Source organism: Genypterus blacodes, unplaced genomic scaffold (assembly GCF_046128005.1).
Source record: "Genypterus blacodes isolate CSIRO-AG114 ecotype Tasmania unplaced genomic scaffold, CSIRO-AGI_Gbla_v1 ptg000067l_1, whole genome shotgun sequence".
In the NCBI taxonomy this organism is placed as follows: domain Eukaryota; kingdom Metazoa; phylum Chordata; class Actinopteri; order Ophidiiformes; family Ophidiidae; genus Genypterus; species Genypterus blacodes.
The window spans coordinates 25,961-52,980 of record NW_027466879.1 but is presented as its reverse complement, the minus strand read 5'-3'; the positions used below and the strand labels follow the sequence as shown (position 1 = coordinate 52,980).

The 27,020-nt window shown below is 48.2% G+C and overlaps 1 protein-coding gene across 2 annotated transcripts; it reads right to left on the bottom strand.

The window, feature by feature from the left end:
- On the bottom strand, window positions 1–27,020 carry uacab (uveal autoantigen with coiled-coil domains and ankyrin repeats b). Of its 2 annotated transcripts, none has more exons than XM_076155682.1 (19): window positions 26,838–27,020; window positions 14,462–14,592; window positions 9,662–9,750; window positions 9,245–9,309; window positions 8,167–8,224; window positions 7,953–8,023; window positions 7,669–7,775; window positions 7,128–7,309; window positions 6,980–7,014; window positions 6,363–6,410; window positions 6,129–6,236; window positions 5,973–6,002; window positions 5,765–5,857; window positions 5,626–5,656; window positions 5,473–5,522; window positions 2,647–5,346; window positions 2,363–2,515; window positions 1,766–1,831; window positions 1–1,253 (listed from the first exon to the last, which is right to left on the bottom strand). In XM_076155682.1, exons 1-19 carry the CDS (start codon window positions 26,883–26,885, stop codon window positions 1,182–1,184), a joined length of 4,137 nt encoding a protein of 1,378 aa, XP_076011797.1. In that variant the 5' UTR covers window positions 26,886–27,020; the 3' UTR covers window positions 1–1,181. The 2 variants fall into 2 exon arrangements, with proteins under 2 accessions (XP_076011797.1, XP_076011798.1); XM_076155683.1 differs by lacking the exon at window positions 26,838–27,020 and adding an exon at window positions 15,096–15,607.

The following is a 27,020-nucleotide window of genomic DNA, read 5'->3' as shown; positions in this document are numbered from 1 at the left end:
CTTTTATAAATGTTGAGTTATGTCTAGAAAATTCAGCTCAGTTCATTTTACGAAACATAGAAGACAAATCAGCCTGACGTGACTTTTGTTTTGACCAGGTTGGAGGGAAAGTCTGCTCAACCACACACAGATCCAACATCACGAAGAAGAGGAGGAGGAAGATAAAGACCCGAGTCCGAGCATAGAACCTGTCTGCCTACCCCTGGGCCCAGCTGAGGATTAGTTTCTAACAACTTGGCCTGCCAAGTTTCACCACTAGAGGTCACTCTAGGTTTAAACAAAAGGACGACGTGCCACAGCAAACTGGAGGAGACAGCAAAGAGATCTCTACTGAAACACTGAGACCCCCGACTCAAATCCAGCATCAAGACCCCCCTGACCCGGCTCCTCTCTGCCCCCCTGACCGGACTAACCCCAACCCTAACCCTGTGTGAGAGAAGAGGCCGCTCCTCTCTCATCCGCCGCCCGACGACACGGCCGGCAGCTTGAGATGGAGACGAGCGGCCTCTTCATGTCTTTGGGATCTGGATCGCTCTGAATGCACACAAGCTAGTTTGGACCTCCGGAGGATGAGGATGATGATGATGATGATGATGATGGCTGTGCCCGTCGCCACAACACGAGTGGCGTTTTAGAGGGCGCCTTAAATGTGACAGTGGAGCTGACTATCATGTGGGAATGTGAAAAGTGTGTTGATGTCCGTTCCATTTCAGCAGAGCGTCTCCAGAGCGCCTCCAGAGCGTCTCCACACAGAGCTACCCAGAGATGTTCCTACACTCTGAATAACTCAGGAGAAGAAAGGGTTAAATGCAGACCGAGAGCCAGTCCGGCACACAGAGTAGAGAAGATGGTCAATCAGAGTGATTTCTCTTTATCAGTTAGACTAAATCCCATATTGATCCAGCGGTGTTTGAACATGGACAGCTCCCCTCCACCACAACACAGGAAACACATCTACACTAACCTAACTACAGCCATACTACACACACACACACACACACACACAGAGATACCAGATCAGCTTGTTAGGGAGAAATCTTGTCTCACACTCACACTCACACACACTCTCGCACACTCACACACACACACTGGGGGCACCCACAGGGGCCACAGCAGGGACGCTCTACAGCAGGCGATGGTGGATTTGAGTCAGCAGGTGGCAGCGTGAGTCGCCGGGCGCTTCAGCACACAAACTCCTGTCTCATGCGGATGATCTGGAGCAGAGCGGCCTGCACGTCCTCGTCCATGTGTCCCTGAGGGAGAGAGGGAGAGACGGGGAGAGACGGGGAGAGACAGGGAGAGACAGGGAGAGACACACACAGGCTCACGGTCACTTACATTCAATAATATCTCTGCTGTAACCATTAGCAGACCTCTGTTGTTGTGATAAAGGCCTGTGTGGTTTGACTATGAAGTATTTTTAATAAATCCATCTGTGTGGTAAAGATCTGGTTTGCTACTCTTCACTCTGCTGATTGTTTCAGTGTGTTCACGCCAGCAAGAGCTTTGACTCTGACTCTGACTCAGGCTGACTGCTGAGTCACAGAAGCAGCAGCTGGTGACAGACTGAGGTTTGGAGCAGGAACCTCCACACTGACACGGAGTCTTCACATCTGCACTGTGACTGATCCAGAACAGGACCACACACACACACACACACTAGACTCTGTCATTTCCACTCTATTTTTATCAGCAAATCATTTCCAAGATGACTCGTGGAAGTGAAATAAAAAAATAGGAGAAGAGACGACGGAGAGAAACTCACCTGTGCTGCACTGAGAAGATGAGTTCGATAAATTGAAACCACCTCTCTGTGTTGTCTCTCAGCATCCTGAGAGAGAGAGAGAGAGAGAGAGAGAGAGAGAGAGAGAGAGAGAGAGAGAGACAGAGAGAGAGAGAGAGAGAGAGAGAGAGAGAGAGAGAGAGAGAGAGAGAGAGAGAGAGAGAGAGAGAGAGAGAGAGAGAGAGAGAGAGAGAGAGAGAGAGAGAGAGAGAGAGAGAGAGAGAGAGAGAGAGAGATTATTTATCTTCTTCTGTACCTTCCTCAGCTGTTAAACACACTAACAGCTGACTCAGCACTGACTGACTGACCCACATTCTCTCTCTCTCTCTCTCTCTCTCTCAGATTCAGATCAAACTGTGATCATGTAACTGTGATGTTTGCTGGTGTGACTTTTACCACGACAAGAACAGAGAGGATGAATCTGAGGAATAAAACTTCACACACTCACTGTAAGATAGAAGTGTGTTTGGCTCTTTGTCTCTTAAAGAGCTTCAGCATTAAACTCCCTCATATGGAAGCGTGTGTGTGTGTGTGTGTGTGTGTGTGTGTGTGTGTGTGTGTGTGTGTGTCTCCACTCACAGCCAGCTGTTGCTGCAGGTTCCTGTTCTGGGCTTGGAGTGTGTCGATGTGCTGCGTCTGCCTCTTGCTCGGTGCGTTGGCGGTGCAGGCCAGCTGAGACAAACCGTTCAGCGCCTGCTTCAACCGCTCTACGTCCGTCAGCAGCTCTGTGATCTGACACACACACACACACACGTTAACATTAATGTCTGAACACATTTAACCAAGCAGTCACACACTCTGTCACTCCCCATAGATTCTCATGTTTCAGAATAATAACCTCTACATTTCTGATTCTCTTTCACCTTCTTGTCTTTGGCTTCAGTCTGATGAGCAGAAGTCTGGATCCTCTTCTGCAGCTCTCCGATGGTTCTGAGCGACTCGTCGTACCGCCCCTTCAGCTCGCCGATGTCCCGCTCCACGCCTCGCCCCTTCTCCTGGACGACCTCCGTCTCGGCCCTGGCCTTGCCCTCGCCCTCCCTGGCCTTCGTCGCCTCTCGGTGGACCTCGTCGCACTCCTCGGCCAGACTGGACAGCTTGTTGCTCAGGTCGGCCACCTCCTCCCTCAGCAGCTGCTTCTCCTTCCTCAGCTGGTTCATCTCGTCCTCCTTGAAGCGGAGCTCCTCCAGCGCCTGGGTGGCCTGAAGGAGCTCGGACTGCAGGGCCGACACGTCTTCGGCCCTCTGGGTGTTGCTCTCCTCCTCTTCGCCGAGCGCCGTGCGGAGCTTAGCCACCTCGGCCTCCAGGGATTCCTTGGACTGGGCGTGTTGTTGCAGCTTGGAGGCCTCGCTCCCCCGGCGTTCCTGGAGTTCCTTCTGCAGGGTGCAAACCTTCTGGGCCTCGCCCTGCTGAGCCTCTCTGGCCTTCTTGCAGTCGGCCTGGACGTGCTGCATGGCGTCTTGCAGCGCTTTGAGCTCGCCGTCGTACGTCGATATCCGGGTCAGCTCGGATTTCAGCCGCTGCTGCAGATTGTGAACCTGGCCGTTGCAGACGGCGTTCTGGTCCTGAAGCTCCGCCCTCTCCTGCGTCACCGCGTCGTACCGCTGCTCCAGGCTGAGCAGCTTCTGAGCCGCCTCCTCATATCTGCCCTTGAACGCCTCTTCCTCCTCTTTGCGCTTGTCGCTGAACACGAGCACAGAGTCGAGCCTCTGCTGGACCGACTCCATCTCCACCTTCAGTTTCTCCTTCTCCTGTCTGTTGCTCTCCACCGCCGACTTCTCCTTCATGTACCTTTCTTCCATTTCCACCAGCTTGCCTGTCAGATCCTTTAACTTGACGTTGTAAGAGTTCTCCTTCTCCTCCACGACCTTCACAGGGATGAACTTGGACTGGATGGCCTCCTGGATCGTGTCCAGTTCGCTCTTCTGGGCCTGCAGCTCCTCCGTGAGCTTGGTCGCCTCCTCCTGGGCCAGTTTGTACTTTGCCGACATGTCCTTCGCCTTGTTCTCCGCCTCCGCCACGGTCGCACTCAGCTCCTCCGTGACGGCCTTGTGCTCCTTCACGCTTACGTAGTCCTTCTTCATCTCCGACAGAACTTTATCCAGCTTTTCTTTCAACTTATCACTTCCGTCTCTCGTGCTTCTCAGCTCCTCCCCGCTCGCTCTCTCCTTGGCCTCAGACTTCCTGACCTCGGCCTTGACGCTCTCCAGAGTAGCGTTCAGCTCCATCTTCACTTGCTCGTGCTGCTGTCTGGGCACGTACTCTCCCTCCAGACTCTTCTTCAGACCTTCACTGTGTGCACTTACTTGCACAAACTCTCTCTCTCTGTCTTCATACCTCTTCTGCACGAGTTCCAGCTCCTTCAGCAGGCCGGCGTTCTGAGACTTGAGGGACTCGGCTTCACTCTGGTGATTGACCTGAGCGCTTTGAAACCTGCTGACGTTGTCGTGCAGCGCCGCCTTCTCACTCTGAAGCTGCTGGACTTGGGCTTCTGCTTTCCCGTAACGTTCGCCGGCTTCTACAAGTTTGTCCTTCAGCTCCTCCATGGCCGTCACCATGCTCCTGGCCGTCTCCTCGTGGTCGTTGATGGGTATGAACTCCGCCGCTATCCTGCTGTTGAACTCATCCAGCTGCTCCCGTAGGATCTCACGCTCTTCCTCGCTCTCTTCTACCTCCTGGATCAGTGCCTGGCTTCTGGCGGTCACGTCGACCAGTTTCCTTTTCAGGGAGGCGTTCTGTTCCTCGAACGCCGCCCGTATCCTGTGGTGCTCCTCCGCAGACACCGTCCCTCCCTGAGAAGACGGACCGTCCAGCTTCCTGTGGAGCTCTGCCACCTCCTCCAGCACGCGATCGTAATCTTCCCTCAGCTCGGCGATTTGTCGTTCCTTCTCGTCCACAGCGTTGGTCAGAAGGTTCTTCATGTTGTCAAACTTCTCAGCAGGCACCGTGTTGCCGTGTTTCAGCTGGCTCTCCTTAAACTGGGCTTCTACTTCCTCCAGGGTTTCTGCTAGTTCATCTCTCTCTGCAGCCAAAGCTCCCAGCTCCTGACTCAGACGCTCTGCCTCCGTGGCCAGCTGACTCTCGCTGCTCTTGTATTCTTCCAGAGCCTTCTCGCTTTGTTTGAGCCGATTGCGAACGCGACCCACTTCAGCCGAAGCCCCTTCGTACTTGGTCTTGACGTCCTGAAGCTGGGCTCGTAGTTCTTCGTTGGCCTGGCCTCCTAGGTGTTCCTTCACCGCCACCACGTGGGCTTGCAGCTGCTTGACCTTGCACTCAGAGTCCAGCATCCTCTTCTGGACGTCTCCCAGGGCATCCTCTAGATCCTGAACCTGCTGGTCGGCCTGTTTCTGGATGAGGTCGCGGCCCTGGATCAGTTCTTGGCACTCCCAGTTTTTTCGTTTGAGGGCAGATTGAAGCCGAGACGTTTCTTCTTCGGCCGCCTGCTGCCGCCGCCTCACCGCCTCCAGCTCACGTTGGAGGGCGGTGAGCTCGCCTGTGACGTCCCAGCCCACAGAGTGCTGGCTCCTCTCCAAAGGTCTGGACAGTGAGCGGGACATGGTAGGCTTCTGAATCATCAGCAGACAGAGGAGATAAGAGGAAAGAGAAGGTCAGCAGGTCTTTCTAGTTTAAACATAAAGAGCTGATACTTAAAGCACAAAGTACATATAGAGCCAATAAAGATAAAAGCTCACCTGCTCAGAATCCAGACTGAGAGCTTGTTTGACCAAAACATTCTCTTTTCCTTTGAAATGAAAGGTAAAGCATCAGAACACGTCTGCAGGTCAAATTCATGATAAAACAGCATTCAGACGTGTTTAGACCTGTGGTAACGGAGCCAAGCTCACCTTTGATCACAGACTGGCCAGAGTAATCCCCCTGTACACACACAGATTCATGTTTATATGTGAGATCAGACTGATTTACAGAAACACAAGTGAACAGCAGAGGTTTTCCCTGCAGTGACACATTAATAGAGTTACTAACCAGAGTGCTGCGGAGCTGAACCTTGACCGTCTCTGGGCCTCGTGCGCCTTCGTCTCTGTCTTTGGCTGTGGAGAAACCCTTGGTCTGCTCCTTCTGATTCAGGAGAGCAAACAGCACACACACACACACGCGCCAGTTAATAATGGTCTGTGTTTATCTCTTCAGTCAGATTTCAGACAGACATCAGACATCCTTTTTGTTCCCTTACCTCTTTCTGTGTGTCTTCAGAATTCTTCTCCTGTACATGAAGCAAACGCAGAGCAATTACAATGACAGAATAACAGAAACCCTGGTTGGACCTTTGATTAGAGAAGCCTGAGTGAGTTTATCTTCCTCATCATCACTCCTGCTGTGTGATGTTTACCTGGCTGAGTTGTTGCTGGAGCATGTTGACCTGATCCAGCAGGGTCCTCTGCTCCTGGTGAAACTTCCGGAGGTTCTCCTGCAGGCCTTCGTTCTGCCTCTCTAGGTCCTACAACACAATGAGAAGGACACTTGATGGTTGGACGGAATAGATTTTACCTGAGCGACAGATTAATGCCAGCTAACTATAAACCTGAGTGTGTTTGTGGGCTGCAGATGCTGTAATCAAACTTACATGTATGATCTTCTCTCGAATGTTGGCTTCAGCAGAATCCACAGAGTGCTGAGGGGGAAACAGACGTCCTGTTAGAGACGCAGCGCTCCCATAACCTGTGAGCATCTACAGGACGCTCTTACTAACAATCACTAGATGGCAGTAATGTGCAACTTTAAGGCCACAAAGGCTCTGCAAACTCAAAACTGACCAGAGAGCAACACAAGAGTCAAGAGTCAAGAAAGAGGATTTGAAAGAAGGAATGTGTCGATATGAGAACACAAACAGGCTTTGAGATGTGGAAATGATAGAGATGAGGAACTCCTGTCACTCTTATTAACTTGCGTCTAAGCTTGAGTGCAGTGGAATGACGCCTTTTAATGAGATGTGTTTAAATATTCAGTCACTGTTAGGAGTCTCGTGGCTGTTGGGTTAAAGCACTAAATCTCTGGGAACTCAACAAGCAGGGAACGTGAAGACAAAATGGTTCCCACAAATGTCACTTCATTGTTATTCCCATCATGCAAAGCACTTTATAACGCCGACAGCAGGATGGAGACTGATGGATGTGCCTGTCCTCCTCACTGTGGCACCTTTATTGATTGTGTGAGTCAGTAAACAGGAAGCTGGAGGATTACCTGTCTCAGCCGCTCAATCTTTGCCGCCTCTTTATCTGTCACACAATAATGAAACGTCAACACACATGTGATGTTCAGCATTACGGTGCGTACACGTGTTTTCAATGGTTCACTTAAATCTCTGCAGGGTGCCGTGTTGCCCTCTGACCTCTGTTGGCTTTGTCCAGGTAGCTTTTGACCAACGCCACCAGATCAGGTTTTTTGGTGAGGCGGGCGTAGTGGAATGCGTCGTGGCTCAAGCTGTCCACCGCCCTGGCGTCTGCGCCGCTCTTCAGCAACACCTCCACCGCCTCCTTACAGCCGTACTCACAGCCCAGGATCAGAGCCGTCCTGAGGGGGTCAAAGGTCAAGACGCAGGGTGAGAACACGTATACACACAAACACACAACAAAGGGGCTGATGTCATATTACTGAACGTGTGTGTGTGTGTGTGTGTGTGTGTGTGTGTGTGTGTGTGTGTGTGTGTGTGTGTGTGTGTGTGTGTGTGTGTGTGTGTGTGTGTGTGTGTGTGTGTGTGTGTGTGTGTGTGCGCGCGTGCGTGTTCTTAAAAGCCTCTCTGTTGTATTTTCATTATTTTGTATTTCTGATTAAGTTTCATCCCACAATTAATTTGTTTTCCGTTTAACTGCTTACAATTTATCTTTCCTGACTGCACTCATTCATCACATCCCCATATTTAATAGTCTTACTTGTTTTGTTTGTCCCTGGTGGTGATGTCAGCCCCGCGCTCCAGCAGCAGCTGACAAATGTGAGGGTGACACATCTGTGTTGCCAGAACTAACGGTGTCCTCCCATCCTGGAGGATAAACAACAACACAATTACACACTAACACAACACAATCCCACAGGGTCCATAAAGATGCAACAACACCACAAATCTGACAATTACAAGAACTATAACTCAACTCAGCAGATACAACGATAACTAAAGCATTACATCATATGTGTATAGAACTTCAATAAAAAAACGTACAAAGTCAGTGATGTTCACAGAAGCTCCACTGTCACAGATGAGCTTCACACAGGAGGGGCAGCCGGCCATGACTGAAAAGAGAAGAGACAAGAGGCAATCAGGTCATCCTATTAAACACAAGCACAAAGGAGAGGAGAGGAGAGGAGAGGAGAGGAGAGGAGAGGAGAGGAGAGGAGAGGAGAGGAGAGGAGAGGAGAGGAGGAGGAGTCCTTACCAGCATCATGGAGTGCTGTTCTTCCCTGTAGGTCCACATTTCCAACTGGACAGTTATGCTGCGTGAAGATAACACACGTTGGCGTGGTTACAGAGTGAAATGAAACGGCCCAATAATCAGACTGGGGTTGGTTTGTGTTACAGTAAAGGTTCATCTCAGGAACACCAACAGTGCTTTTAGTAACAGCTTTGACTGCAGCTGTGCTATACGATACGTGAACATGAATGTATTGCCTGTGAACACGAGCGGCGGCAGTCTGCAGGTCTGATTAGGCCCGGTGGCGCTAGGAAGATATGCCAGTGACATCTCCACACAGTCAGTCAGACACTAGGATCTGTGCCGCTATGGTGATGAGGGCCTGCTATGAAAAGTGTTGAGGACTCAATGCTAATAGGGGGCCGTATGTTGCTGGGTAAGCTTGGCAGCCGGGGGGGCGAGCGCCGGCCCCCCACTATAAAAACCCAACTCTCTCCAGCAACAAGGTCCAAAAATTAGCAGCATGCTCAAATGACAAAGAACAGGAGGGGTGGAAGGGGAACGGGAGCTGATGGTTGAATGTAGCGAGGGGGGGAAACCCTATACCTCCAGGTTTTGAGCTGACAGGCAGATAGTGGAGGTGGTGGGGTGGAGGGGGAGGGCGAGGGCGAGGGGGAGGGGGGGTTAGCATCCAGCTGCTATGTCCGGCGTGATGACGGCACCAAGAATGGACGGCAGAATTGTAAGAGGGCATGCTTGTCAACACGGCCGACAGCCACCACCTCCGTCAGAGCGCTGCCAGTTGGAGGTGGCGGGGGCTACGACACTATGGAGGCAAAATGTTGCTGAGATAGCCCCCTCAACTGTAAACACATCGATCATCCAGCGGGGCACGGTGACTCAACAGGGACTGCTGCTGACCGATAAGGAGCGGGGCTCAGCTGCCACGGCCGCTTGGCAATAATTATTTCAAGGAGCTTAAAGAGAAACTGCTCTGGCCGACACACACACCTAACGGAGCGACGGGCGCGGCAGCAAACTCAAATGAGATGTTTATGATGATGTCATTGGTGTACGAGTGGAGCCGGCTGCCTCAGTTTACCTGCAGGAGCTTCTGCACACAGAGAGAATGTCCGTTTCTTGAAGCCAGGTGAAGAGCATTTTTACCTACAAGCAGAGAAACACAGACTTTATGAACATGAACCATGTGAAGCCCTCAGTCCATAACCTTTATCTATGTGCAGCCTAATTCTGGGGCCCAATTATTCAGTGAATAAATGCATTTGCTGCTAGGCAACGCTGCATATTAGACTAATCATCATAAGAGCAGAGATACAATGGGCTCAATGTACCTCTCTATCTATAATTGGTAGAGTTATTAATACAATTAAGCAGGATTCATGCACAGAATCCAACTGTCTTATTATGGTCAACCCTTCCTGTGGGTCTACATGTTAATGTTTACTGTTGTAACTCCAGGTTACTGCTTTCACCCTGAACGTGTTTGTGTCACACTCACCAGTGGCGTCGGTCGCAGTGACGTCAACATTGTGTCCCAAGATTAGATTGAGACAGTCTAGATGTCCCCGTGTGGCTGCCAAATGAAATCTGGAGGATAGGAAGGAAAGACGGGACAAATGTGAGGGAGGAATGATGGACGTGTGGGTCAGGGTCGTGAGCAGAGGCTGAAAGAGAGAGAGAGAGAGAGAGAGAGAGAGAGAGAGAGAGAGAGAGAGAGAGAGAGAGAGAGAGAGAGAGAGAGAGAGAGAGAGAGAGAGAGAGAGAGAGAGAGGCAGAGAGAGAGAGGGGGGGTGGAGAGGGGCAGGGAGCAGAGGAGGGTAAGTGATAAAGTGAGATGAGATGTGAGGGTGAAACCTAAGGACAAGTGAGGGAGTGTAAAGTGACGCCTGGCTCCCTGCTGTGAGCGAGATCAGCATTCAGCAAATACACAGAAACTTTAAGAGTGTGTGACCCCGGGCGACGGGTACAGTGTGTTCATACGGGCTTCATTTTGTCTACTGGCCTCATCTTGTACATGCAAACATGGGATTCAACTGGAACGGGATTATCAAAAGAAACTCAAGATAAGGAGATGGCAGATAAGAGGTCGTTCAGATTGTTTACTCTGAGCGACCTCTTATCTTGTCAACATTCCTGTTCCATATTTAGTTTCTGTAGCTCTTTCTAACCGATCTATGAAATGAATGAATGGATTTCCTGTGTTCTTATCTTCACATTTGTCCTCTTATTAGTCCCTGATCAATCACCTGATCTGATACGAGCCGTAGCAGGACTGCAGCCTGGAGCCCTGAAGATCTGCAAAGCATTTGTGTGTAAACCAATCTGGTTCTGTCAGCCAGCGAGCCATATGAACTTGTTTAGATACTAACCCTGAGGTATCCGCCGAGGAGACAGCTAGGCTGTCACCTCAACACTGGCGTGGGTATTAAAAGCCGTGTTGATGGCCAGGAGATGCTGCTTGTCTGGGGGAGCAGCGCTGGGCCCTGACCTCTCAGGGCAAACAGGAGGAAGGGAGCAAACCTACAGCTCCCCCAGTTGAGGGATAAGTGATGAGACTGTGAAGGGCCCATGGGGTTTTCCAGACGGTAATTGTGGTGATGCCTCTTCATAAAGTCAATAATAAATACAAGGATTTGTTGATGACCTGTGTGTTTCCTTCCTCTGCTGTCATGAATAAGAGATGAGACAGAACACGACACTAAACTGCAGCCAAGGTCTTTGATAATCACATCTGCATTATGACTCACAATAAAGAAAATGGAATTATAACACAGGCTCGGGACAAAGTGTCAAGAAATCAAGACCTCTGAGGAGATTAAACTCCACACACACACACACACAGTATGAAATCACAACAGTGAAGTTCGTCACACTCGCTGGTAAACAAACAAAAGGGCCAAAGCACAGAGTAAGATCTATTTACTCAGTATGATTTTCTTTTGTTTACTCTGGATGGAATGTTGACAGAGGAAAGAGCTCGGGCATTAGAGAGAACGTTTCCTCATCTCATTTCATTTCAAACCTGCTTTTTGAGAGCAGCTCTGAGGTGGAGAGTTGTCAGGATACGGTGGCTATAATTAGCTGGTGGCCAGCAGCAGAGAGCCTCTGTAGGCGCTGCAGCTCTCTGAGCTCCTGCAGTTTAAAACAGAACCCTGGCTCGTTCCAACACCGGTAAGTATTTCTGCAACCTGTGACTGGAACACTGTGCTGTGCTCGTCTACCTCACCGCCTCGGCTCCTGCTTCATCTCACCACATGCTCCACTTATGAAGCACTATTCAAAGTCTTCCTCTCCTTTGCATTAACAGCTTATTATAATGAATTCATATCATTTCCACTTGAAACATCCTTAAGACAAGCAGACCTCAGTACACGCCCTTCCTCAGGCCTCCTCTTCCTCTTCATGTGATGACGGGTAATGAAGGCGTCCTCGACTGCCGAGACTAAAAACCTCATTTCCATATTTGTACTGAATGTGTTAACGCTTTGATAATACGACGTGTAAATGTGAAGCTCCTCAACAATGAAGACACTCAACACCACTAACAACACACACACCAACACTTCAGGATTCAGGCAGGGTGTTTATCATATTATAGCAATGGCTGGAGGATAGAAAATAGTCTGGTATAAATGTGTTATAAAGGCATTAACTATAAATAAACCTATGATTGTCATTTGAAATTAGAAAATGTAAACCCCGGGCCTTAATCTGTACTCAATGTCCCAAGATCAAGCTCAATGTCACGCAGAGCCAACTAGTCAAACTCTCGCCTCGCTATTGTTATTCTTGAAAGTCTCTTGAGTGCAAAATTCATTACTGTTAATCCTGACAAACAATGAGCAGGCGGCCGTATCTGTAGTCGCTGTCACAGCTTCACCACGCTGGGGCCGGAGCAGTAATTGTAGAGCGGGGGAGCCGTGGTGTGGATCCGTCCTGCTGCTAAGCCTTCCTCAGCCGTCACAACTGCACAGAATGAACAGGTGTGGTGGCCGGGGCTTACCTCGTTACGACCCGGCTAATGCGGCGGTGTAAACGTAAACAGTTTACCCAGATGGAACTCTCGATAGAACGGTTAGAGCTAAATTCATTAGGCTGAACACAGTGAAGTTAATCCAGGGCTCTTCAAATGATACATCAGGACAACAGCTTGTAATTAGTTTCCCAGCGAGGTCTATGATTATATGGGACCATCATTCTGCTGTCCACTGCTGGCTTTGGTGGAGGCCAGAATTCCACAGACACATGTTGGTCTGTCCGTGTGTGTGGCCCTCTGGGCTATAAGCAGACTTGCTGAGTTGGGAGTTGTGGTTGACTTTTGTTCCGAGTAACATAAGGAAAAGCATAAACTCTTTCGATGTAGTGGGCAAGGAGCAGACCTGGTGTTTGGGCTGCAGGGAAGGATTCTGATGAGCTTCCCTTTTCGTTTATCTACTGAATATTTTTTGCAATTTATGTTTAACTAATTGTGTGATCAATAAAATGTTGTTCAATAGCAACAGCTGTCCACTTACTGAGGCAAAGCCAGTGTTCTCAGATTACAATAACGTCAAACAGTAAAGCAGCGCGTGATTGATAACTGTGACGATTAATCAGTTATTATTAAAGTAGTCATTACTGTGCTGATTGACTACTTCAGCTCTGATGATTGTTTAGCTGTGGTTTGCCATCTGTCAGAAAACTCAAGATGACATCATTGATGATGAGGTCGACTGCGTTTTGACTCAACAAACTCTGTGCTCGGTCCCTGCAGAGCTGCTGAGTCTGACGCCTGCCTGGAGTCACTTCAGACAAGTTTCAGACCAAACATCCATCAAGACAAGAGAAATGACTCGGGTGATGCTTCTGTAAATGTTCCCTCGTGTACAACTGTGGGATTGTGGGATTTTAATTTACGAGCTACAAACCACAGAAATAGTTCCAGTGAAGAAAAGTACATTTGTTGCAATCAGCTGGAGAAGTGTGAGGAATAATTCACCACAGAGAGCAGAGGCACCTGAAGTTAGCTTTAGGTTCAATACTCAGGATGTGGTCATGAGTTACATGTTAAAAACCTGGTTAACTTTATAGCAAACAAAACAAACAAGAGGTTAAAGTGAGGATAAGCTTTGTTTTCATCATGTGTGAACATACAGTGTGTTATGTTAAGCTCAGAGGTGAAGTTAGGTTGACGCTAGATGTTCACGTGCTGGGCTATTATAATGCCAATAGCTTGGTGTTGATGGCATCAATTACTCTCATCAGAGGGTTATTTTAGAGACACAGCTCCGTCTGTCTGTCTGTCTCTGACTGACACTCCAAATCATGCAGTGGCCACACACACACACACACGTATTATTATTTTGTATATTATTGTTTTGATGACATCAATCAGATAGCACTTCTGTTTGTATCACAATTCTGTGTTAAAATGTGTTTTTCCTTGACACTGAGGAATTGGTTGTCGGGGGATACAGATGGTTAGACGTACAGGATACTGCACCAAAGCCTACATGAAAATAAACTTGAGGCCCAGACGGCAGAGCAGTAGCATCTTAATATATGTAGGATTAAAGCGGGTCAGCCTGGATCCACAGAATCATGTTGATGTTGCAGCAGACTCATCTGAGCACTGATCTGTTTTTGCAAGGAGTCATTTCCCGTGTGGGGGACTAAACAAACAGCTGCTGGACGGCACGGTCAAGTCTTGAGTGACCGCAAATATTCCTTCTACTTACTCCCACACTGACCTCCTGAGGCAGATGGACACACAAAGAGGGAGTTTGGGGGGGAAAACATGAAGACGCAACGACACACAGCTATGATGAGATCCATATGAAAGGCTCATAAATCATGGGAGCTCTTAACCGGCTCTCCAGGCTCTGCCAGGGAGGGGGCAGGGTTCATTTATGGCGGGGCGTGCATAAGTGGTAAAGGGTGAAAACTGTTTTTGCAAAACACTGTTCTCACTCCCCAGGAATTTCCCATCTATAAAAGCTTAATCTGGGAAAGCAGGTCAAGAATGTGAGCTGGGAGTGATCGTCAACGCTCCGAATCAGACATGCTCAGCATTTTTAGACTGGCAGCGATTCAACATTGTACTGAGCTACAGGCATGAGAACACAGACAAAAGGCTTGCACACACACACACACACACAATCTTCTCAGTGCACATGAGACACTTGGAATTCACTGTGCATGTCTCCCTTCTGTCAACGTGACTGTTCAATGTGAATAGATCAATTGTACATGTCAGTGTGTGTGTGTGTGTGTGTGTGTGTGTGTGTGTGTGTGTGTGTGTGTGTGTGTGTGTACTCACGCAGAGCGCCCCTCCACATCAAGCTTGGTGGGGGTGATCCCCTTCTTGCCCAGAACAGCAGAGACCTTGTCCACCTCCCCTCGTTCCACCGCCTTCATCAGCCGGTCATCATACTTGTTCCAGTCTGTGTTCTGAGAATGAGTGACAGCCAGGATCAATCATGTGCTCATATACAGGAAATATCAAATCTATTGCTACATACGGGAAAATAATTTCATCACAAATCATGACGGAATAAAATATACTACATAACTGTAACATAACAACACAGCAGCAGGAGAGTGTGGTTCACTACAGCTGTGCTAAAGATACACATGGACACCTAGACTGGGAAAAGAGCATGAATGAGCTCCAGATAACACACTGGAGTGGGAAGCTTTAAAAACAGCGAGGAACAACAGCAGAGGCAAACACAAACTAGAACCCAAACTAGATACAAGATAGATACAACTGCAACAAGAGACACAGCAGCATGTTGTTGTTGTTGTTGTCATTGGACTAAGGCTAAACTTAGACACAGATTTCTATTTACGCCGTCGTTTCTGAAGGAAGGCACACAAACCTAAAAAAAGCTAGTCACCACAAACACACTCTCCTAGTTGTACACAGCAGAATGATCAGCAGCGATACCTACAAAGTGCATTGAAGTGCATTTCAGCCAGCGGCTCATCTTGGGTGAGTGCAGCTGGTCCTTGCACAGTGCTACAGCAAAGGTTGCCACGGTTCCAGTTTACAAAATACAATTAAGGAAAAAAAATGAGGGGAGAACTTCCCTCAGCCTCTCAGGACACTCAACCAGTGAGTGCAAAAATGGATGAGAGAGCAGCGGGGGGACAGTTCACTCTTGCAGTGGACGGTCTTCTTATGGAGAACCTAACCTCTGGAGATTTCCTCACTAGAGGAATAGAAGTTCCTTTGGAAAGCTTTTCTAAACATTCCACAGTTGCTCACAGGCTCTGCCTGTAAGTTCCTCACTGCACAGCAGTTTGGCTGAAAGAGGGGAAAAGGAGGAGTAAAAGAGAAGGATGGAATGGAGGTGGAGAAGCAGCCGGACCAGCCCTGCCAGCCCTGGGACCTGCCCTGGCCGGCAACTGCAACTCCTCCTCTGGGTGAAAGTCAGCTCAGCCTGGCTACCCCTCGCCTCCTCCAAATGTCCTCCCCTGTAGCTTCACTCTTTATCTTCAAGCGTTTGTTTTGCTCAGTTCTCTCTCGTTCGTGTTGTTATGATCCTAAGCAGTTTGGACTCTCTCGCTCCTCTCCTCTTCACTATCTGTACACACTGTGGACTCCCTGCTCATTAGAGCTGAACCTAAGAGCGTCTCTCTTTGCCTCTGCTTTCTCCTCCATCAGTGGTCTTGAGCGTCTTCACCCCACCAAATGGCAAGGTCAGTCAAGCCCACCGGGGTAAATATGTGAGCCCTCGCAGGTTTAAAATATCACCCCCTCCCTGGTAAACAGCAGCGGTGCAGACAGCCCTGTAGACTGGTTACCTCTTTATTTTTTGACCCTCCAACCTTTCTGTAGTGACTGATAGGAAGGCAGGGGCTAAGAATACATTCTGGACATGACTGAACCATGAGTAATGGCTTTAGTGTCTATCACCACTGCCAGCATGAAACAAGGCCAGCCAAAAAGACCTTGCTTACATTGCCACCCCCATCATGCTCCCTGCTTGTCTCCATCTGAAAATATTAATGTCAGAGAGGGATTATGGTTTGCACATTTGAAGTGGTCTTGGCACTGACCCTTGCAGAACACCGCTGGGCCAAAGGCTGCTGCTAACCCATCCATCTAAACTGGGTAGCGTGGCACCAAAGCCCCCTGATCCTTGCTGCAGGGTAGCAAGGTTAGATGTCAGCCTTAAAACGTGTGAGACTACAGCCCCATCACAACAACAACCACCGCACTGTCCTCGCACTCCCACTTACTTCAGACCATTTCATCTCCACATCAAAGTCACTTGATAAAAGTTCAGAGGAAGATCTGAGTGCTGGTTGTGCTGGCAGGGGAGGGAAAGGTAGAGAGGGAGTCTTTTAATTTACACACTCTGCTCCGGCTCCTTGTGGTCTCGTGTTACTGTCTGCTGCCAGACTGGCGTTAACAGAGCGGCGCTGATATCCACAACCACGCAAAAAGGCCTCCTCCACATGACATGTCACATGAAGAAGTAGGTGTCAACTTACGAAAGCTGCTCACCCTCGCATGGAGACAAAGGCGCCAAAATGGCACCTGGCCACACAGCATACTGTACATTGGTCACGTAAATATCTGGCATGGGCGCGTTTGTGTGTGTGTGTATTTGTTTGGAAATCTGTTTATGCTCTAGTTAAGAATAGGGCTGTTAGCAAGCACGTGTTGCCATCAAGAAGATGCACCTACACACCTTCAAGGAGAGGAACATACAGTCAACAAGTAGTGAGAGACTGGTGAAGGTATGGGTCTTGATCTTGGTGGATGTATGGGTCTTGGCGGAGGTATGGGTCTTGGGGGATGTATGGGTCTTGGTGGAGGTATGGGTCTTGATCTTGGTGGATGTATGGGTCTTGATGGATGTACGGGTCTTGGTGGATGTATGGGTCTTGGGGGATGTATGGGTCTTGGTGGAGGTATGGGTCTTGATCTTGGTGGATGTATGGGTCTTGGGGGATGTATGGGTCTTGGTGGAGGTATGGGTCTTGATCTTGGTGGATGTATGGGTCTTGGTGGATGTATGGGTCTTGGGGGATGTATGGGTCTTGGTGGATGTACGGGTCTTGGGGGATGTATGGGTCTTGGTGGATGTATGGGTCTTGGTGGATGTACGGGTCTTGGTGGATGTACAGGTCTTGGTGGACGTACGGGTCTTGGTCTTGGTGGATGAATTGGACTTGGTGGATGTATGGGTCTTGGGGAATGTATGGGTCTTGGTGGAGGTATGGGTCTTGATCTTGGTGGATGTATGGGTCTTGGTGGATGTATGGGTCTTGGGGGATGTATGGGTCTTGGTGGATGTATGGGTCTTGGGGGATGTATGGGTCTTGGTGGATGTATGGGTCTTGGTGGATGTACGGGTCTTGGTGGATGTACAGGTCTTGGTGGACGTACGGGTCTTGGTCTTGGTGGATGAATTGGACTTGGTGGATGTATGGGTCTTGGGGAATGTATGGGTCTTGGGGGATGTATTGGTCTTGGGGGATGTATTGGTCTTGGGGGATGTAGGGGTGTTGGTGGACGTATTGGTCTTGGTCTTGGTGGATGTACGGGTCTTGGTGGATGTACGAGTCTTGGTCTTGGTGGATGTATGGGTCTTGGTGGATGTACGGGTCTTAGTGGATGTATGGAGCTCGGTGGCTGTATTGGCCTTGGTGGACGTATGGGTGACAGACACGGTGTTGTCTAAGCTGTTTGTAGCTGCTGTGGTCTTGTGACAGCCATGTGGACGCTCTGTCCCAGCAGATCAGCAGGTGTTATTGTTTGTTTATGCTAAAAACAGAAATAATCCATATAAATCTATGCATGCATATAAACATAAATATAGCGTGAGGTCATGTGATCAATGTGACCCACAGCTGGACTTTAGCACTGAAAATGGCAATAAAACCCCGACAGATCCAACCATCTAATGTGTTGTGTTGTTAAGTTTATTTTAAATGAAAAGCAATGACCTCAGCTCCATTTAATTTACAGGCTGTGTGTGTGTGTGTGTGTGTGTGTGCGTGACTGCAGCAGACTCATGACCTAAACCTTTAACACTCCCACCTCGCGGCCAAAACATCAGGTGACGCCTGATGGGCAGCTTACGTCTCTACCTGTCCACGCCACTATTTCAGAGCGTCTGCTGATACGTCAGCGGGAAAAGCCGGTGTGAGGTTGACGTGCGTCTCTCTGGTCTTCTACAGACTCTACAGCTCTTTGTGACACCTCTGTCTCCTCGCCTGTCTCAGCCCCCCTGGACAGAGCGACGGGGCTCTAATGTCCCGACCGATGAAATCACCGGCAGCAAATATCTTACCGGTCATCCGAGAGCAGACTGAGGCAAAGACCAAAACATAAAGTTCTACGCCAGTGGCTTAAGTGATAGTGGTGTGCATTCCAAAGCGCAGTTATTCATGTGGTTTCATAAGGTTATGGCTTAGAGGGGGAGCGTGATCGCCGCGGATATCTGAGTAGATTCCCATTATGTCATGAAATATCAACCTCTGGCATTCGCAGAAGAACTTTAAGAGTGCAGCTCGCTTCACATGTCTCACAGCCAATTAAACTCGATACTTGAAATCGGCAATTAAAACATATCGCAGCAGTGACACACACACACGTCGCAAATGAGAGTCCGTGTTCGCCAAACTGCTCGTTTCAGATTTGCATTGGACGCTATAACAGCAAAAATAAGCGGGAAAATGGGCAAAGTGTTTGTGATCAACCAGTATTTGCTATTCAAATCTCAGGTTGGTCCTCCGGCCAAACTACTTCAGCAGGCACATGCTCCACATTGCTGCTGTGTGTGTCGGGCCTCAGGTCCAGCAAAGTGCACATACACATCCAGAAACGAGGTAGTAAAGCACTTAAACCATTGGCAAGAGAGTGTGTAGCTATATGTATCTAAAAATAAAAAAATAGCTTCAAACTTCCAACTGTTCCTGGAAACTATAAACTATAAAAAAACAGAACCAAGAAGGTGTAAAGGAAAAACACATTTACCGGGTAAACAAGTCCAAACATGGGCACCAATCAGCTCCTTGTTCCTCATTTCCCATTCATCTTCGTGACACCGGCTTGTGACAGAAACAGAGCTGCATGTTTATCCAAATACTTCAGTGACAAGCTGATTTATTGGTGGAATATTCTCTGGCAGTGGAAAATCCAAAATTCTACCTGCATCAGCATTGATGAGAGCCTCGCAAAGCAATTGAGAGCTCAGATACCAGCGCCTGTGCCACAGACGTCTCTGGAAACGCTGGGAATGGCAGCTGTGATCCAAGGTGGCAAGTTTAGGCACGAGCACTGCAGAGCCACTGTGCAAACTTCTCTGCTTTAGAGTGGTAAACTATTAAGTAGGGAAAAGTGCAGTCAAAGAAAAGAGGTGGGCGTCCCATCAGTGCCTCCAGTCATTCATAAGATAACTGCTTAATTCTTCAAATGATATCATCCTTTATTTAAAAGGAAACAATGAATGAAATCAGCATTAAATACATAAATCACAACTCCCCTCTTCCTATAGCAACCTCCACACACAGCAGTGAGTCTGTCAGAGGAGCTCTGACCGGTTTGCAGTGTCGACTTGTGAATTGGTGCGACCGTCTGGGCGGGCAGAGTGTAAATGAAACCCTCAGGGGTAGAGACAGACGAGGGGCCGGAGGAGGGAGCCAGGGATTAACAAATGTGTCAAAGAACAAGCGCAGAGGTGAGAAAGTGACAGCACACTCGCACTCGATCTGTCGTTACGGTGCAGGTAAGCTGATGCTTCAGACTGCAGGGTCCCACATGGAGGCCGAGCAGACGCTGACGGCTCAGGCCAGGTGTCCAGCAGAGGGAAGAAGCATTCCGTCAGTGGAACGCACATAAGGTACCGGCTACATATCAGGAGTGCTGCTCAACACAGGCAGAGTGGGCTTGATGGGAGCGGATCTGCCCCCTGGTGGAGCACTGAAGAACTGTCAGACATTAGGACACGTTTCTTCACAGGTTCTGTCCTCATCTATAAAGGCATTGATGATACTTCACGAAAAGAGTACCAATGGAATCAATGTGACAATAAGTTATGGATGACTCAAGGTGCCTTCAAAATACTGACTAATAATAACAATATAGATGTGTCTGATACTCAGGTAGAGTCTGGGCCCACAAAGCTCTTGTGGTCCATAGGAAGTGTGGTAGTTCCCTGCTCCACATGATCTCCTCACCTGTGTAGGTCCAACATGGAGACGAGCCTGGTCAGCTGCTGGCTCACACCGTTTTAGACGACCTGTGTGGCCCAGAGGTCAAAGCTTTTCCTTTTTATTTTCTACTACTTCCGACAGCTGAAAGAGCCGGAGATCAACTTTCCGGTGACCCAAATCCTGTGACCTTTGACCCTGTCAGCTACCCTAAGACAACTTCCATAGGCATATAAGGACAGAAAGGCAATAATATACAGTTATTGATAGACGATTACAGGCAATAGTGTCTTTCACAAGAAGCCAGCTTAACCTCGTCCACTACATCATGTAGGTGTTCAAGAAAAACTTCACTTCACAACTCCACCACCTTTTTAAACAGTCAAAATCAAAATAACCACTTTAGGCAAAATGTCTGGGATTTCCAACCAAGTCATCTCTTGGTTCTTAGTCAGCTTTGTATCTTCCAAACAGGGTTTAAAATAATACCACCTTTCAAATAAATGTCCGCAGCCACGCTCACACATTTTAACAGCCATCATTGAAACAACAACAACGTTCCCCGGTCAGAGAATTTGAAAGTGTTATTGGTCTTGGCTGACTGACAGCCGCTGGTACGAGTGATATTATCCCAGCTAGTCTGATGATGTGAAGATAACAGAGAAATGGAGACACACAGGACCTCAGGATGATTCTCTAAAATAACCGTTGAGGAACAAATCTACAGTAAATGAACAAAGTGGAGCTATCAGAATTCAAAACATCTTAGAAATGTGCTTTTCTCAGTGCCAACAGAGACTCCTGAGCACATACTCCCATTTCCCACTGAGCCCGTGCAGAGACGGAATGAGAAGGAGGAACAGACAGGCAGACAGATGAATCGCCGTTCGTGCCGTCCCTGCTGACACTCCGGAAAGTTCTCCTGTTATGAGTCTGAGGAGGAGAGAGTGGCCAGTGTGAGATCTCACCTCAGGAACCTGCTGAGGTATGATGAGGTAGAACACTCCGGCACGGGAGCCTTCTGTCTCCCATGCCCGTATTTGGTTAAACTCTGGAGCTCACAAGGGCATGCTGGTACTTAGGCCAGATGCTGGTGATGATTGCTTGGCCAGCGCCTACAAGTCATCACGCAGATTACAAAGGGGCAAGGAATGTGATCTGATGGTCCATCAAAGGGATCAAGCTTCAGCCTAACCCTACACACTCAGAAAGGCTTATCATCCCCAAAACCTTATGGGACGGATTAACAACTTTTGCTCAATGTAACGATCTCAAAGCTGTTCAACGTCTGCTGTCCCCTAAAGAATTATTTTGATCAGTAGAGAGGCAGCATGTAGGAAATGACACGACCGAGCCGGTGATACTGGGGAAAACAACCAGTTTCTGCAAACACTCCCACCCACGCTGCAGGTAGGAACTTGCCCCGTCCACACAGTACACACTCCACCCATGTGTCACTACGGCTGAGCTGGTTTGCGTGGATAAGCCTCTCACCGACACAAACTTGTTTAGAGTGACACCAGAGTCGCTTCAGAAATAACAGAGGAGCAAATATTTCAAACAAGTCTCCTCCTAAGCCTTCAGGTCAGTATGCAGTACAGTACAGTGTGTTTAGTGAACTCATAGCCAAGGCCAAGGAGATGAGAGATCTTTGATGCAGCTTTGGATGGATAGCCAGGGCTGCCACAAAGATCTCTGCGAAGACATCATATTAGAAATTCAGTGGCCCTGTCACTGTTTGTTAACAGGCTGAGGCTCTAATGAGGGACTAGAGGTGATAAACAGTCACTAACTTGACTCAGCTCCTTTTCTCTCTCTCACCATCTCTTCACTTTATGACAGAGGGCACAGGGACATTTCATAACAGATCACCATGAAATGTTTATGACTTTAGGGCTCAGTTAAAGAAGAGAGGAACGTGGCAACACACACACACACAGCACAGTTTTATTGTAAGTGATCTGATTAGGATTCATCAATTAATTCTCACAGCTGTTTGCCCCTCATCTGCAAAATCTGATCATCTGGTAACCCCACACACACACACACACACACACACACACACACACACACACACACACACACACACACACACACACACACACACACACACACACACACACACACACACACACACACACACACACACACACACACACACACACACACACACACACACACACACACACACACTTTGGAGGAATGTTGCACAATGTGAACTATATTGTTGTTGCGGTCGGGTCTTATTATACCTGTAACCATAGAGGTCCATATTAAAGAAAGCTCTTGTATTGGTGATGAACAGTGCAGTGATTATACCAGGCTGAAATTCTGATCCATCTTTACCCATAAACACTATTTCAAAAGCTTTGTGCGTCCCAAGGCTGACCACCTGGCCAGGAAGCAAAGTCTAGGAGAAACCGTGGATGGAATCACGATAGACAAAGACACAACTAAAACCTTAGACAATGAGAAAGGTTTGGAGCGACCGTTTAAATCTCCACCCAAACACCCCACCCTGTGTGAAACCAGAGACAGTTCAGCCTCTCAGCACCACCTCCACCTCCACACGGCACAACTATCCCACTGAGCCGCCATCAAAAGCTCTCAGCGCTCCTCTGTTTGGTAAGATAACACCGCATGAAGTGGGGGGGAGGTTTCTTCCATTTCATCCATAGAAGCAAAAAGCCCAGTGGGTAGAAGACAGAAGAAAGACAGGGCGGGATCAGGAGCACAAAGGCGCAGGGACACGATTACATCCGCTCATTAGGTACGGGTACTCGTGTCCAGAGGCTTGGGTCTTAGAAAAACACAGGAATGATGGACAGAAATCCCATCACTATGAGTTTGGTGGAGGGTCTCTCCATTGGACGATCATTGATTGACTGAAGACCACTGAGCAGCACCATTCCCATACCCATCTAATGTCTAATGAGAGTTTTGTAGCCTTTCTGCAGTTCGGATGACTCAAAAGGCCGTCTGTGCTAAAGTCAACAAACTCCCCATAATAGGCGTCTGTTTTTGTCAATAGTGCTTCAAACAGATCAGATTTCTCATATTCAGTCCAGATGAACCCTGACAGCTGACTGTTAAAGTCAAACTGCAGACACACACACACACACACACACAGTATCCATCATGACATAAACGAGACCATGATCACCCAAAAGCCACAGTACACAGTGATATAGACTTTCAATGATGTCACTAGTCCCTATTATGTGATGCATCCAGATACGATGAAGGACTCGCTCATTTCTCCCACAGCAACACCACAGCGTAACGTTATCTATGAGAGCTTTTTAAAGGTGTGTGTGTGTGTCCTGAAATGGATCCAGCTGTTCTGTTCCCGACTTTGTTTTATTGCACCATCACACTACCACATACCTGAGGGCCAGAAGAAGCTAGAGGAGTTTAATAGACAACAGGCGAGAGAAGGATGAAATCACTAAGAGAGTGTGTTTGGGTGCACTAATCATTTGAAAGCCTTTAACAGCAGAGGTTTACTGTGATTGGAGTTTAAATGAAGTCTGCTGGAGCTGTAGTGTTTGACTGAGACAGGTAACATCATCGCTGTGATGGAAGGAAGAACTCAAATATTGACTCAAATCACAGCCGCTGGTTAAACAGTCTGGGGAGATATTAGGTGGCAAATGATGAGGTCATAGGAGGCCTTCTGCTGCAGATCTATAAAGCTAATAAACACTAGAGAAGGAATCACTCGAATTTTGAAAATGAGATTGCTTGCCAAGTGTTTCTGAGAGACAGAAGTGCAGACTGACAGAGGAAGCAGGGACCCTGAGGGTAGTGACATGTGATCCATCATGGGTTCAAGTTAGTCCCATGGTTTTGTAAGTACAAGTCCAATGAATGATTGGTCTTCTTTCTGACATGAGGTCTTCTGGTCTTTGTTCATAAAATATGTCCATTTTAATGATCAAATCCCTGAAGCTTGTGGTGGATGCTTAAGTTCTGCATCAAACATTGATCATCACAGAGCCCCTGGCTGAGCTCGGGATGGAGACCTGATCAGAATTTCTGTCCCTTCCCTCCGTCCCAACATTAGTCATCTCCGTCTGCACCACCTTACCTCCAATAATGGCTAAATAAAAAGAGAAAACTAAAAACTTATTTGCATCAAAAGAAGCACTGCAGGATGTTCGTCCACACAGAGCTGCCAGATAGTGAGCCACTATTAACCTCCAGTCATGATTGAGAGAATCACACTCAGTCAGTTTCTAGCATTTGTTTCCCATTAGAGGAAATCTTTGCTTTTGAGATTATAAAACAATACTTCTCCTTCTTCCTCTTCAGTGAGAAGAAATAAAAACAAGGAATGTCAGTGGCAGAAGCGGTGGAAGCAGATATCCTCATTTGAGCAGCTTTACAGGGTTCAGGTATGTTCACATTCTCACAGTAAAGCCTTCATGCGACGTCACACCTCACAGGAGACGATCTCACACCTTCACAATAGGAAGGAGACACTTTACACACAGGTAACATACCAGGGAGGGAGGAATGCTCACATCTAAAGAAGGCCGAGAAAATCTGTCCTGGTTCACTGATCTAATGATTCACACGGGCTTCAGTCTGGAGAAACTAGGATCCAATCTGGAACAGATAACTATGGCCTGGTATGTGTTCCCTCATCTTAAAAAAGCTTTCTGTGTTTCCCTTCACATTGCCGGGCCAACCCTACATATTTACTACATGTGTCCATCTCCTGGTGTATAAACTTTTCCTGCGTTCCGCTGAGTATCCCACGTGTTGGAATGCCTCGGGAATGTCACTAAACCATCACTCAGTTCTGTGTAAATGCCACACATGTCCCCTCTCCTCCTCCTCCACACACACACACACACACACACACACACACACACACACACACACACACACACACACACACACACACACACACACACACACACACACACACACACTCCACCTCAGGCCTTTTCAGAGTTAATGTTAGAACAAATTGGGTACTTGACGAAAACAACAACAAAGAGCATAAAAAAAAAAAGCAGACCCTCTGTTTGAATCTTAAACAGCCGACTGCTTCCAGAACGCTTTATGCAGATACACAAAACCATTCCACTCTGGAGGGGCTTTCTGGTCCCTTAAAGAGAAGCAGATAGTTCACCCCACACAGCTCCTCTGGCTCCCTGCCTTTCTCATGGTAATGGCTGGGAGCTGAAAACAAAGCTCAGTGCCAAACACCCACTGCATGCTGAACTGTGCAGAATTGTAATGGCCGTCTCATCGCCACGTTCAGAAGCTATGGCTGCGATCTGGAGGCCTGTGCTATTTTGTTACAATCACAGCACCGTTCAAAACTATTAACCTGTTCTACACACGCTGCTTTTGTTTGGGTTTAGTTGTGAAAAGTCATCTTCTGCTTCGTGGAACAGATTCTCTACTGCAGAAAGATGATAGATTTATCTAACATTGTTTGTTTCCCTTGCTTCCCCACCTACAGCTCCTATCCCCTGCCTGCGTGTATGATGGCAGCGGGGGGGGGGGCCTCTGCTTGAATGTCTCTCAAGGTTTCTTCAATTTTCTGTAACATGCTGGGTCTTAAAGTTGTCCATTGTCTCCCTGGGGAGCCTGGGATGTTGTGTAAGAAGGTTAAACCCCTTGGAGGCACCGTTAGCCGTGTTGAGTTCTACAAACAAACGTGTTTTTATCTGACACATCTGCGGGCATGCTGGTGCGGGACAGAAGCTTCATGACACACGGTTACTCCCAGTGTGTGAGCACTTTCACTGCTTTAGAGAGAGTGTGTGTGTGTGTGTGTGTGTGTGTGTGTGTGTGTGTGTGTGAGAGTGAGACAGAGGGACACACACACAAAGACACAGAGAGAGACTGAGAGAGAGAAACAGAGACAGAGAGACACAGAGAGACAAGGAGAGGGACACACACACAGAGAGAGAGAGAAACAGAGAGAGAGTGAGAGAGAAGCACCACACACACTCTCAAATGATAACACGTCATTTGTCGCACTCTAATGATTTAAAATCAATTTGTATTTTATTTATCATCCTAATCGAGAGAGAGAGAGAGAGAGAGAGAGAGAGAGAGAAAGAGAGAGAGAGAGAGAGCTGCAGTGATAGTTGATGGGCTGTGATTTTTGAGCAGCTTATCGCGCTTTGTTAGAAACATCTGAAGCATTGAGCTGTTGTAGCTTTGAGACCGGGTCATAAACACACGCAGGTCGTAAACAGTAAACACACGCAGGTCGTAAACACGGAGGTCATAAAGTGAGTCAGGCCCGCGCGCCGAGCCGCTGCTCCGGATACGTGCAGGTGCTTCAGTTTGCTAGAAGTTCATTTTCCAAGCGGACCGCCGCGAACACCGTGGGAACACAAACGCAGTTAACAAGCGGCGGACACGGCTACTGTTAAGAGGTTCGCCGGGTTGGAAACAGACGTTTACCGGCGCCAGAGCTAGCTGAGGACGGAGAGACGTGACGCGGTTTGTCCCAAAACAATGCTAATATGGGAAAGAGAGCCAAAACAACTTACTGTGATGGTAACTTCGTGCTTCTTCAGCCGATACTTCAGGCTCTTCATGTTGTATCGGCGGCAAACCTCTCGTGTTGTTGAAAAAGTTGATTAAAAAAAGCGAAAACCTCTGAAAAAGTTTAAACGAAACAACTTTTGTCAGCCCCTCTGCTCCTCAGGGCGAGTTTCACCTGACGCCTAACC

Bases quoted from the DNA above. Each gene is read 5' to 3' on its own strand.
- uacab (XM_076155682.1), bottom strand. From the start codon at position 26,885: ATGAAGAGCCTGAAGTATCGGCTGAAGAAGCACGAAGTTACCATCACA. The intron at 9,310-9,661 runs GTGAGTGTGACA...CTCTGCTTGTAG, and splicing joins CACTGCGACCGACGCCACTG to GTAAAAATGCTCTTCACCTG. The intron at 8,225-9,244 runs GTAAACTGAGGC...ATCTTCACGCAG, and splicing joins GTGTGCAGAAGCTCCTGCAG to CATAACTGTCCAGTTGGAAA.